Source organism: Notechis scutatus, chromosome 2 (genome assembly GCF_049901735.1).
Source record: "Notechis scutatus isolate UNSWTSFEM ecotype Mainland chromosome 2, rNotScu1.2, whole genome shotgun sequence".
Taxonomy (NCBI): Eukaryota; Metazoa; Chordata; class Lepidosauria; order Squamata; family Elapidae; genus Notechis; species Notechis scutatus.
The window spans coordinates 186,668,202-186,682,756 of record NC_142010.1 but is presented as its reverse complement, the minus strand read 5'-3'; the positions used below and the strand labels follow the sequence as shown (position 1 = coordinate 186,682,756).

The following is a 14,555-nucleotide window of genomic DNA, read 5'->3' as shown; positions in this document are numbered from 1 at the left end:
TTCAACTCCTAACTGAGGACCTAAGTATGATTATGATCATGTTGAAGATGGAATTAGTCCAGTTATTAAATTCTTCAAAGAAATGGGTGACATATTTATCAAGTATAAGATTGGATGCCCTGAATACAAATGTACATTTATATAGAATATGGCCATAGCTGGGCTGCCCGTGAAGCCTTAATTTTCAAAGTTTCTTTCAAGCACTAAATCTCTTTAATAGTTTTTTATTAAATGAAAATCTTACTTCCTCTTCTAGGAATTATCTTCTTTACAACAAGAAATGGATGCTATGAATATGAAAGAAGAAGCTCTGGAAGCAGTATGTATTTTCCTGTTCTCAAATTCATTACATAATGGAAGGATAAGTTGAAATGCGATGATTCATAAATAAGTGTCTTACATACAATTAAAAATGAAGTCAAAATCCCTGTCTAGTATCATTTTAGCTGTTTCTTATCTTCAGGACACTATCTGGTCCTTGGGAAGGGCTACATAGATGGATAAACAAAGCGAAATCCAGTTTAAACACCTGAATGCTTGTGGATAAAAAAGGTGAATTTTGTGGTTTGATGGTGTATTGTCCCAAGATGTAAGCTGATCCAAGTAAAGCTGCCTTTTGCCATTGACTGAAGCTGATTTTGTAAATGCCAGTGGTGTTCATGGGGTTGCACCCAAAGCACCCAGATGTTTAGGGATTGCACCCAAAGCACCTATTACTGTTGGTACTATTCTTGTTTCTTTTGCCACAGTCATTCAATTTCTATTTGAAGGTTATTATATTTTGTTGATTTTCTCCAGTTCTTTCTCTTCTACTCAAATCATTATTATGATTTGTCACACAGTCAGCAAGGTATTTTGAATGGATTTGGCATTTTTATTTATCTATCAAGTCCTTCTTAATAATCTGGGATAAATAGATAGTATTTAATTACTAATCCTATTATTATGTTCAACTCTCAGTGACTCTTTTAGTAAATTTTAACATAAAATACTGGAAAGGATAATTGTTTCTTGAAGGAAAATTATCACTGTTTGCTCCCTCTGTCATTTAACATACTACAGTAAACCATATGGCCAGATTCACATATTACATAGCATAAAAGAGCCTCAGTGGCACAGTGGTTAGAGTGCAGTACTACAAACTACTTCTGCCAACAGCCAGCTGCCTGCAATTTGGCAGATCGAATCCCACCAGGCTCAAGGTTGACTCAACCTTCCATCCTTCTGAGGTGGGTAAAATTAGGCCCAGATTGTTGGGGCAATATGCTGACTCTGTAAACCGCTTAGAGAGGGCTGTAAAGCACTATAAAGCGGTATATAAGTCTAAGTGCTATTACTATTGCTATAATGAGTAAATTTAGCCATTGGGACACACATGCAGTTGTGTCTTATTCAATAAATAAAAGTTAAGCAAACTATTTATAATGTGGGAACTTTTAAGTAGGCTCCTACTATTCGATTTATAATGTTAAACCACAATATTATACTAACCAACAGAACTTCTCTGTAACGTTCTAAATACTTGTTATCCTTAGTTTAATAACTCCCATAATTTTTATATGGATATGTATCAACTGTTGTTTGAATTTTCCCATTTGATTGTTAGAAAATTACTATCTGCTATTTTAAAGGTTATAATTTTGATAATGCTTCGATTTCCTTAGTTTCAGAATCCTATCAGAAAGTAATTTTGACAGCTGGTTTTATTATCTTGTAATTTTCACACATTGGCAATCATAATTTGGACAATACATATGTTCTTAAATCAAGAATGGTTAAGAAGGCTCAGAAATAGATGTGAAATAAGAAAATGGATACAGATATTAATCAGCAGTCTATGTCTCTATATGTGAAGATAGAGAATGACTTTGTTTTATCTTCGTTTAGAAGTATTTAGGAGTGATAATGTATGAATCAATGAACATATATAACATATTATAAAGCAGGGGTCACCAACCTTTTGGACCTCAGGGACCACCAAACTCATAATTTTAAATCCCGTGGACCAGAGACCCTGGGAAAATCCCCAAAAAAGTCTGCAGGAAAATTCCCCACCCCGTTTTCCTACCGATCAATCATTCTTTATTTGGGATCGCAGGATATAGCCTCCAGCTCCATTCTCAGGGGAAGAGAGAAAAAGAGAGACTTTTGGCTCCATGCTAGGAAAGCAGCAGAAGCAGCAGAAGTCTTTCTTTCTCTCCCCTGAACTCCACCAGAAATGAGTCTTTGTGAGACTTGTTGCGTAGCCTCTTGGAGCAAGATGCCTTGCAGGGTCCCAAAGACTCATTTCTGGCAGAGTTTGGGGGAGAGAAAAAAAGACTTTTGCTGCTTTCCTTGAGTGCAGCCAAAAGCAAAAGAAGAAGCAGAAAGAAGCAGCCCCAGTGGCCAGGCCAGGCGCGTGGGGCAAGTTCCCCCCTCCTCCCTTCCCCCCCTCCTCTCATTACCTCATGTTGTTCACAATGCAAGCGACACAAGCCTTGTGTTCCCGCGGGCCATGTCGGCAGCGTAGCCTTGTGTTCCCATGCAGCCTGGATTAATTGCTTTGGGGGGAGTGCTTTGGGGGTGACATTTCTCTGTGGACCACCAAAATTTTCTCCCCAGCCCACTGGTTGGCAACCACTGTTATAAAGAATGTATGGGCAGAGTGCTCAGTTTTAGCAGGAACCTTACTATGCTATTCTCTAGTTGCTGGTTAGCCATAAAATAATGTGACTTGCAAGCCAAAGCCGATTCATTGTTCTTGGTCTTTACTTTTTATTTCAGTTGTATAAATACAAAATACCACATGCATGTATTCTGTTTCTAGGAAATTACCCACTCCCAAATTAAACAAGAGGCCTTACAGCTGTATGAAAAGCTCCATGGTCTTGAGGAACATCGAGATCAAATGATTGCAGAGGACAAGAACATGGGATCTCCCCAGGAGGAGAGAGAAAGACTATTAAAACAGGTAGAAAAAATACTTTGTAATATTTGTAAGGCTCAATTAACAGGTAGAAATAAAGGCCTAGAGTACTTACATGTCATGTTAATGTAGAAAAGCCACACTTTCATGACTCTAGGCCAGCAGATGTAATGATTGCAGCTTGGTGACCTTGACCAACAGAGCTAACACTTTTGTAAAGGGACTGTATTCTCTTTCGTTTGAAAGGTGACATGTTGATTGTGACTTAGTATTCACATATCATAAAAAGAATTGAGAAGGCAATAAATAAGTATGTCTATGTTATACAATTTATTTTCTCTTCTCTGATAGACTGAAATACTGAACTAAGGTTGAAAGATAATAAAATGTATCATATTTAGATAGCTGAAAAACATCAAGGGTGTAACTAAAAGATTATGAAAACCTGATTTAGTAGCAGTAGATGTGAAAAACTAGCTAAGCCTCCAGTGCAATGTAGCTGACCAAAAATGTGAAGTAAATAGAGGATATCTCCAAGAATGCTATTTGTACTAGTCTGGGTTTGGTTCTGTGTCTCTTGGATCCCAAACCATCATCATCAGTGAATATCTGAGCAGATATATTTCTAGCAGAAATTGGAGACATTTCTGGCCCTATAGGTAAGACTTACAATCCTGTAGTCATCGACTTGCAACCTGTTGCTTACCAACTAGTCGAAGTTAAGATGAACCTCCTTGAGCACAACCTATTTTCGAAGTTACAAGTTCACCTTTTAAAGCCATTTGCAACATCCCATGGTCACATGACCCTGGTTTGAAATGTGTTTTGCTGATTTCCAGCTTTTACTTTCCCACTGGGGAAAATGGATTCACTTAACAACTGCCATGTTTGCCTAATGACCACTGCATTCTCTTAATAACTATCACAAAATATGTAAAAAAAATTAAGCCCAGTCACATGATGCCTTGACTTATTACCACAATAACTTATAACTATAATTCTGGACTCAATTTTAGTTGTAAGTCAGAGACTACTTATATATCACTTTTTCTAATATTCACATATTTATGATACTGAAAGGTATGATGATTTTATTTTATTCAGTAAATTTTAGACAATACAAGTAATATCAATCTGTTTCTATAGCCAAGCCAGCATTCTTATCATTCTTTCCATAATTGAGTAATTTATTTGGGTCGTTAAGAAATATGTTATGTTACTGTTATCTCTTTCTAAGGTGAAGGAAGACAATCAAGAAATTGCAAGCATGGAGAGGCAGTGAGTGTTTTTCTATATTTCTCCTCTAGTTTTTAATGTCTGCTATAAAATCAGTTTCATTTACATCCACATATCGTTGGAAGATTTGTCAGTCCTGTGTATTGTACCCATTGACTGTAAAAAGAAGCAGGGCTGTTTTTATGACTTGCTTGTTGAAATATTCTGAAGAATCATATGTGAAAATGGAGTTGGAATTAAAGTATCTGATGCCTTAACTAGGTAATACTACTGTATAGTAATAAGACAATAGTAATAAGTAATGCAACAGGAGACATTTTGATTGCTTATGAGATATGCTTCACTATCATATGATTATTCATATTGTTCAAAGAAAAAATAGAGGGAAGAGATTTTAAAGATGATACCTGTCATTAAAGGCAGCTATAAACAAAAAAATGCCTTCCCTTGTATAAATACAGGATTACATTTAAATTTATATACAATATCACATTTAAATTTAAATACGTTAACTGGATTACTTTAATTAACGGTTTATGTACATTTGTCTCTGAAATCAAACTTAATTTGAGAAAGTGAGGTAAAGAAGCATTACTCTGTTGTAACATTATTGTAATGAAATCTTTTAGCCAGCAGGGGGACCCATTATTTAACATAAGAAATTCTTATGTTCGTCATTCTCTACAAAATTAATCTTGTTTAGGTAAAATTGTGTAAACTCAGTTCAAGAATATACAGAAGTGAAAATGTGTTATGAGAAAAAGACATTGCTGTTTTATTGTTAGTCTGAAAGCTATTTATTCGGTACTTTTTGCCAAAAGCTGGTGTCTAAAGCTGCATGTTTATAGTTATCACTATGCACTTTATACATTGTTTTAGGCTAACAGAGATAAAAGAAAAAATCAACCATCTCAATGAAGGAATCCGGCAGCTTGACATGGATTTAGAGGAACACCAAGGTGAAAGAAGGCTTTAAGACCTGACTCTTCAAAACTGTATTTAAATGTTCTATTATAGTTGATTCAGTAATGGGGATTATTTATATTCAGGTAGAGTCTATGAATTGTGAGTAGATACTAAAATGTGCTCATACATGCAAACTGCATGAATCTGTACAATATTTTTATTCCCTACTCATATATGTTAATTATTTCCATTTGTTACCTTCCTGTAGTTTCCTTCTGCTTCTATCTATTTTCCTACTGCTAAAACATCTATAAAAGATGTTTAACAAAGCTTTATAGTATATTGCACCTGATGGCTTGTTAGCTGTCTGGAAATATCTCTTTTCTCAAAAGACTTTAAAGAATGTATATCACTGTGAATGAAAAAAGAATGATGATGTGGCAAAGTAAGCCAAAAATTAATCCTTTCTAATAAAAGTTGTTCAAATTCTACAATCATGCAGAAGAACTCCAACATAAATTAATCCTTGCAATGTATACGGGTGGTCTTCTGACTTGCTTTGTGTAAGCAAGACTATTTGGAAGAATGTGAATGTGGGTAATTCTCTGCATATGTATCGTGAAATCTTTTGAGTCCCATGCAGTTAGAAAAAAACAGCATTTCAATTAATAATGTAGCCTTTTCCACCTTCGTGCTTCCCAAATCTGGGATTATTGTGGGAGCTTGTAATCCAGTGACACCCAACGATGCTTATATTCTATACAGAGGGTACACCCTGGGTTGCTTCACTGAAATGGTGCCATTTTATGGAACCCAAAAGCCATGCCTTTTCAATGGCAGCAGTTGAGATCTGGCTCTTTCCTCAAACAGTTGGATCAGTTGAATAGAATTCCCAATTTGAGAAGTTACAGTAAAATCAGCCTTCATGATTTAATGACTTTTCAAGTTTTTTATGTTTATTGGTTGATTTTTTTTCCTTTCCTTTTTATATACTGCCCAAGTCATGTTATTTGATTTGGGGAGTCATTTAAATGCCCTTAGATAAATAAAATAAGTACATGCAGATATATGTTTTGATTTAATAACTAAAAGGAACTAATTATCTTAATGCTATCTCCTTAGAAGTGTGACTTAAACAGTGTTGTTTTTCTTTCTTTTATTCTTAAGTTTGATCATATAATTAGTACTTGATTTTAGCCTTTCCATAGTAATTCCATCATTCTGCTTTTATCTGTTTTATTTTCATACACTTTTTGCATCGTTTTCCTATATTGCTTGGATGACTGTAGATGGTAAGAAATTGTTTTACTATTTATAGCTTGATAACTGAAGCTATTTTTCATAAAATATTTTCCAAAGATTTTTTGTTTTGTTTAAGCCTCAGTCTATATGGTCAGTTCATGAAAGCAAATTAGATTTTAATTTTCAGTATTTTTTTCCTATCATGGAAGGAAGTATTGACAAGGAATAGACCCCTAGTTACCAGGATGTTAAAAAATGTCTCTTAGAACAGTGCACATATTTATAATTTATAAATGCAAGCAGTGGGAATGTCATCTATATTACAGGGAAAAGAGAAGGCGGGACTGTCAGTTCTAATATGGTTTATTTTTAGCTTATGCATTCCATTTTTTCTTTAGGTTTTGAAGCTGATATCTACTTGTATTACATGCTTTATTTTAAATTTTTGAATCTGCCATTTTTGTAAGTCAACAGAGATTACAGTTATCATAAATAAAGTGTGTATATCATAGAAGTATGCTATGGAAGAGATATATCATGTATTAAATCAAATGCATCTTACTTATCTTTCAATTTGTTCCCAATGCATTCAACGGGACTCTTAGTGCTTTACAATAACATACAGTGGTGTAATAAAACATCTGTGGTTTAAAAAAAAGAGTCTTAAATATACAATGGTTTAGTAAATCAATTTTCAAGGTCACCCACTTCATAACTAGGCCGCTTATAATGGATTAAAAACAATGAAAATATAGACATTGAAAAGAATGAAGGGAGGAAATAGATTCAAATATATTACAGTACTGCTAGTGATTAGTGGCCACATACCAATGTAACACAGAGCCTGTAGGAAGAGCCGGATCTTAAGTGCCTTCCTAAAGGCTTTTAATACAAAATACTAAAACCATATGTCAGAGATCAGCGTCATTTCTTTCACCATTTGTCCTTCAACATTATTCCATTTTTAACAGTTTCTAGAAGGCCAATAATATAGAGGTCACTGTCAACCTGATATCAACAGGGAGGCTGCTGTCCATATTGCAAGTGTGGCCATTCAAATCTGTTTGTTTTTTAAATAATAATTTGAATAACCTATTTAAAAAACTAATACAAATTAAAAGAATGGATTTTTCTAAAAGAAAAAGAAAGTGCAAAAAGAAAAAAGTAGAAGAAAAAAGACAAAAACAAATAGAAAGGAAAGAAAAAATAAGAATATTGTAGTAAAAAAGAAAATATATAAAGAAATTACTTCTCCTTTCATCGGAAGAAATATAGACAATTTTAGTAACTCGTCTTTTCTTAAAATTATAACAAATGGTCTCTTCTCCCTATCTCTCATCTCTTATCTATAAACAAATCTTTAAAACCTTGTTCAGTCTTGGTCAGAAAAGTCCATTAAAGGTTTGCAGAGATAACAATATCTACTTTAACTTTGATCAAATTAACTCATTTTGTATTCCTTCCTTTTAGTTTTAATAATCTAGACCTTTATCCTTTCAAATACTATCCTAGAATTTGATTTCTTTTCATTTTTTTCTTTCTTATCCTTCTCACAAAAGCCTTCAAAACTTTAACAAGACTCTTTTGTAAATTCAATATAGGAAAGTTATCAAGATTGTTTTCTTGATTTGTTATTTGTTTATCCCCTTTAATTATTACGATATCAGCCAGCTTCATTCCTATATCCATTTGTATACAGCATCTTTTTTATTATCATTTTTGTAGCCTGTAATTTTTAAAGCCACCCCCACACATGCGCCCTGCCCTCATACATGTGCAGCAGAGGCACATGCACATGTGCAGTGGAACTGAGCTGGGGCAACGGCGCACATGCCCACAGAGGGCTCTGAGTGCCACCTGTAGCACAGGTGCTATAGGTTTGCCACCACAGTTGTGGTCCATTTATAATCCATTTATAACTGTCCAAAATCAAAATTCTAATCACCGTTTTGCTTTTTATTCCAAATTAATAATAATTTTTCTAAGTTCTTAAAGTTTTATTTTTTATTTATTTATTTATTTTTGCTAAGGACTGAAGGAGATTCACCCGGTACTATAAAATAACTTGTCATTATAATAATTCTCAGTAACTACAAAACAATTAAAAAGCAATTTCTGAAAGAAATTAAGAAGTGAGGCTCAACGGCTAGGAGGGACCAAGTCGGGAATGGTTTGAATCCGGGTGGGTCCTTGCCTAACAACCAGTGGGATTTGGTTAATGATGGCGCTGGGAACTGCCTAGATTTCCATTGCTAAGGAATAAGGTAATGTAACATTGCACTCTGATTGCATCATTTAGTAATGGAAATTCTAGTCCTATTTACCATCATTAACCAAGGTTACCTGTACCCTAATCTGTCAATACAAAATAACTGCAGTATTAATTGTTTAATTTTAAATTTTTTTTGTAGGTGAAAAAAATCTGAAATATAAAGAATTGAAGAAGAGAGAGGAAAGCATGGATAGTAAGTAAGATTTATAAACATATGTAAAATGCACACTTCACATTTAGTGCCCTGAAAACATTCATTTTAATATTCAGTTAAGGAGAGAAGCAACCTAGAACTAAGGAGAAATTTCCTGACAGTTAGAACAATTAATCGCTGGAAAGACTTATTTCCAAAAGTTGTGGACACTCCAACACTGGAAGTTTTTAAGATGAGATTGGATCACCATTTGTCTAGAATGGTATAGGGTTTCCTGCCTGAGCAGGGGGTTGGACTAGAAGACCTCCAAGGCCCCATCCAACTCTGTTATTTTGTTAATATGTCTACTCAGAAAAAAATCTTATCGGTGTTTTTTATCCTTTAGTCTCAGGTAAGTGAAAGCTAGACTACATCATCAGTCACTTGGTATGAATGCTAATCTCACTAGTAAGTCCAACTCTTCAAGTTTCCCACATGATAACGGGATTTATGGCATCACATCGAGTAAAAATTGGTTCACATTCAGGTCTTCTGAATTTCAAATAAATTATTAGAAACTAAAAGTAAATTGAAATACTTATGTATTGAAAAATATTATAAAAGAAAACAGAAATTTGGCAAGACAGTGGCTAATGAAGAATAGTAATTTCTTAAGTTAATTTCATTTCAAGAATTCTATAGATTGTTACTTTGCCAAGAGAAATTGATGAGGAAGCATTTAGTCTATTTTAACAAAACCCTTTTATGTAGGGAGCTGCTGAGCACGTATAGGAACTCTGGTACAAATTTTGGAACCCCATATGAGCCAAAGCTTTCTACTGAATTCAATATTGCTAAAGTTCTGTGGTCATATTACAGCTGCACTCCCACAGCTACCCTCCATTTTGAACCTTTGCTCCGAAAGCTCTCCAGATATCAGTTTTCGGGCATACTGTGACTTAGTTAAAAACTCAGGACAGAAAGTTTTCTTCAATTTAAACAAGCAGTCACACAGTATTTGTAAATGTTGGGAGCTGTTGCCCAATCTTGGGTGATGGTGTGGATGACCTCAATTCTCCTAATTTCTACTTGAATTGCCACATTTTTTGGAAGAATTTCCAGAATCTGGAAGCAGCTAGTAAAGAGTTCCTCTGTTTGAACATTGGTATTCCCCAGGCAATCTTAAGGTTCAGGGTCTTTCATACAGTTTGTATATATGGTTTTATGGATCATCATCAACATTTCCAACTGGATTTGGAAATAGTATTTTAGCTAGTGAAACTCTTGTTAGAAAAAAAAAATCAATCAATAAGGTGTAGCATTCTGCTTAAATTTTTGAATATTCTTCAGAGATTATGTTACAGTAGATAAATAGGTTGTGTTACAGGAGTCCAGATGGAATGTAATTGATGCATTAAATATCTTAGAAATGTGTTTATACTATTATTTGCTAGTTTGCCAGATTGAGCTCAAGTGTCAATTGAGTGACAATTGAATAACTGATTCTCATTGTACTTTCCATATGAACTGTTTTTTCATTGAATTATTTTCTGATTTTAAACTCCCTGTTTAACATTCAAAGTGCAATTTTAAGCAATGCTGCAGGACTTCTCTGCTGTTCCTATTGTAAACAATAGCTTCCTCTATCTTTAAAAAAAAAATCTTTAGACTTTCTCGAATCTTTTGAAGAGACAAAGAACCAGGAACTGGAACGGAAATCAGAGATAGAGGCCAATATTGTGGCACTTTTAGAGCACTCGAGTCGGGTAAGAAGTAATCCCTCTTGAAATCCTAATTTACTATTAAGGAAATATAGATGGCATACATCTCTCCCAAACAAATAAAATCCTGACAATTATTACTTAATTTTAAATAAAGTTGAAAATCACCCTGTGAAATAATAAAGCCATTTGATAATAACATGGATTTTTTATTTCTTTGTATTTGTATTTCTTCAGAATGCAAAGGAAGAGTAAATCTAACAGCAGTTTAGTGTCACGAATTCTCAGATTTATGACCCTCTAAGATAATACTTGAATTTGTATGATATTTCTCTCTCTATCATGAACTGCATATAAAAGAGGAAGGAAGGAAGCTATTTTATATGGGTACAGGAAGGAAAGAAAAGTCCTCACTAGTAACTGCTACCAAGGAGATGGCTGTCTTCATATCTTGAGAGCAGCCACCTTAAGAAAGTATAGCACTTTGAGAATATGCTTCAGAAAGACAGGCAACCAGGGCATGTCAGTTTCCTATCACAAAAAGGAAAGGAGAAGCAATATTTCACTGGCTGGAATGGACATCCATGCTCAGGGTTATCCCCCAGGAAGAGTCATTTTGGCATAGAAGGAAAATGAGCTTTGTGTTGGAGAGTACTCAGGAGTAAGTAGGGGGTTTCATAGGAGTCCTTACAGTGAGTGCAAAGGCTATTGAAGAATGTTCCAGCAGCTGGATCCTGCATACGGCTTGGTCTGGTACCAGCACACTCCATGTCTAGGTAGCGTAGGAGTAAGTGCAGACTCCTTTACATTTTTATCAGAGCTCCTTAAGGGATGTGAACCACAGTTGGAGAAGTCAAAAGAAGGCACTGAGATTTCTTCCTTCCTAATATAGATTTTCAAGTAAACACAGTTAAGAAGTGAAGAGTCTAGCCTTGCTTTAGCCTTTTTCGTCCTGAAATGGTGACTTCTCTTTTTACACCAAGATCGTTCTGAAACACATTTTAAGCCTGTTTCAGAGCTTAGTCCCTAGAACAGAGAATTCTTCTTTGGTTTATTTAACATTTGTGTTAGCACTTAATTAAGGTAGGGTTACATTTTTAGGGGTTTTAAAAACATAGTTCATAGGAAGTCAATGGGTTCCATAGAATTGATCTTGCTTCTGCACTTTCCTTTTTCCTCATCACTTTTGTTCCTTCCTTTTTTTGACTTAGGTGTAAAAAAAGAAAAAATGACCTCATATTGCAATCAATCGCACATGGCATGAAACAGAACAGTGATTATCAGATATGCTTTTTATGTTTCCAAACCATCCTAACACAACTTAAGCCATGCACTAATTACATTTCATATTCTTGGCTAACAACTGCCCTTACACCAAATGTGTAAAAGACTTAATGTTTTATTAGCACTTTTGCAGATACAAGACAATTCACTGGAAACTGATTAAGGTGCCAGGTTGTAGTTAAAATAGCTTCCTTTAAAACTGGCTGTCTCAATTTCTGAAGTAGACTCTGATTGTCCCATTAATATTTCAGAAACAGTTTTCCTTTAGGATACATTGCCTGTGAAGATGTTTTTCATAACATAAGGGTTAGGGTTATTTATGCAAGAAACAAGTACAGGTAGTTTTACAACAGTTTATTTAGTGACTGCACTGAAAAAAGTGACAGGATTGTTTTTCACATTTACGACTGTTGCCGCATCCCTATGGTCACATGAGCAAAATTCAGACACTTGATAACTGACTTGTATTCATGACAATTGCAGTGTCCTGGAGTCATGTGATCACCTTTTGAGATCTTCTGATAAACAAAGTTAATGGGGAAGCTAGTTTCACTTAACAACCTTGTTACTAACTTAACTGTAGTGATTTGCTTAACAACTGTCACACGAAAAGTCATAAAATGGGGCAAAACTCACTTAATAAATGTCTCACCTAGCAACAGAAATTTCAGACTCAATTGTGGTTTTATGTCGAGGACTACTCGTATCCTTGATTGAATTTCCTCAAATTATTGTAAGCCTTTAATATTTTGTTTATCTTTAGCTTTGACTCATTATGTCATGAGTTTACATTATGTAAAGTAAAGTAATAAAACCATTTGTATGAATAATACAGCAGTTTGAGATATATTCTCTAATATTTACATTTCTAAAGGGCATTTACTATGACTGATATAATAATTATGGAAAAAGATTTTTTATTGATCCACCTCCAGGCATGGCAACACATTTGGAAAGAGTTTTTGTTGTTGTTGTTGTTGTAATATGCAGAATGTAAGTCGTATGAAGCAGATATCTTCTGTAACAAATCAAGAATTGAAGATGATGCAGGAAGATCTCACTTTCAAATCAAGTGAGATGCAAAAATCACAAAGTACAGCTAAAAATCTGGGTACAGGTAAGACAAGAATACATTTGAGATGTATTTATTCCATTACAAAAAATAACTTCCCCTTTTATATCTCAAGGACTCAGCTGTTTCATAGTTCATGCTCTCTGTTCATCATTAAGATTTTAGCACTGGGAAAGATTTTTAATTGGACAAGTAGCTAAACTTATAAATTCTATTAGGGAGTAGTGAGAGGAAAGATTTATGAAAAAAAATTAAGACGCTATTTGTGGAATGTTGTATTTGGAAAAGAAAAAAAATGCTTATAGTAAAGTTATCTATGGATCTTTGAGAAGCAGTGTCTTTAGTTTTCCCTGCTCCATAAGTACACGGTGAACTTGTTTGATGAACTATGATTCAAGCAAATTATGGTAATATCTCAAGTTGATTAATTGTCTAGCTCTCTTTATTGAATTTTGTTTGATGGTACAAGCTGAAAATGATAAAAATAATAATAAAAAAGCTGATTGCCTATCAAAATTATATTGCTTTCTATTTTTCTGTGGGTTGAATGATTAGAGTTATGCTTTTTATGTATTTTCCTTGCATTGTATAGATAGAAACAAATTTACCATATACATTTAAATAAAATTTTTGAAACTGATATAGAATCAGGAAAATACTGCTGATTTCCCCAAACATTTGGATATATGGATATACTGTTTCAAAAGTAGTTTTATTTACATCTTCCATAAGCTGTTGGGTATCAAATAATGTTACAAGCATTGAGATTTTACAGATTGTGAATAAAAATAAAAGCACTATCAATTTTCAGATATATTAATTTCAGAACAAATAATTTTAGGAGTCAGATATTCTGTACAGTTTGTGTGCATTCTGAATGGAAACATTTGTGGAGTTGATTATACCATAGTGAATCTGTGGTTATTCTCTCCTTCTTAGCCAGCTCTTAAAACCAAAATCACACTGTAAAAAAAATATGAGATGCAATTTAAAGGCAAGATGAAAAAGGCAGGCAAACAAGGCAAATTTTTATTCTGTTTTAGTTCTCTTAAAACTGCTTAGTCTATTATTATGGTTGCTGATTTGTTTAACCCACTATAAAAGGATGGTGAGACTCTGCTGGTTTTGAAATCATGTCTTTTATAATCTACACATTGCTATTTGCTTAGTAACAAGTCTTCCATATTTTAGAAAAGTTCTTCGAGGCTACAAGTTCCCTCTTTGTGTAAAATACCACTACAGAGTAGTCTGCCTTTCCCTCCTTAAAGGAAACTTCTGTGAGTAAACAGATTTGCTGATGGCAGCATTTCCCACTAACGTTTCCCTAGGTCAAAGCACAAAAGCAATTTTGTCTCAGAATTTGCTACTATGTACACATTGCTTGCTGAAGTCTGTGACTTAGTGGCATATCAGAAGGAACTGGACTGCATCCTCTTCCTGTCTCTTCCCAGAGAGAAGGGTTGTTTTTTTTCCCCCTTTTCCTTTCCTTTTTTTATTCTAGGATGGTGTTTGGATGAAGAAAATTAGAACCTCCAGATTGTTCAGCAAAACAGCCTGTCTTATCCCCAAATTGTTGCTCTTTTGATATTGCTTGTACTTGTTTAGCAACAGTTTTCTATGGTTTTAGATTGGAATCTGGATGTTCTTCACCAGGTGTGAACAATTGTTCAGCAAACAAGAAATAGTAAAGATAGTATTAATTGTAATAGATGCTTTGGGTGCAATTCCAAAACGTTTAAGGGTATTACTTGAGCACCATCAACATTGATCATCAGCAATTGTCA

General features: G+C 34.3%; 1 protein-coding gene across 3 annotated transcripts in view; it reads left to right on the top strand.

The window, feature by feature from the left end:
- The window catches only part of IFT74 (intraflagellar transport 74), a 46,604-nt gene that overhangs the window by 22,092 nt on the left and 9,957 nt on the right, over positions 1-14,555 (top strand). For all 3 annotated transcript variants that reach the window (XM_087957615.1, XM_087957618.1, XM_087957617.1), the window contains exons 10-16: positions 257-319; positions 2,807-2,950; positions 4,143-4,183; positions 5,021-5,100; positions 8,701-8,754; positions 10,363-10,460; positions 12,690-12,816. In XM_087957615.1, coding sequence (XP_087813741.1) covers positions 257-319; positions 2,807-2,950; positions 4,143-4,183; positions 5,021-5,100; positions 8,701-8,754; positions 10,363-10,460; positions 12,690-12,816 — 607 coding nt within the window. The remainder of the gene's footprint in view (positions 1-256; positions 320-2,806; positions 2,951-4,142; positions 4,184-5,020; positions 5,101-8,700; positions 8,755-10,362; positions 10,461-12,689; positions 12,817-14,555) is intronic.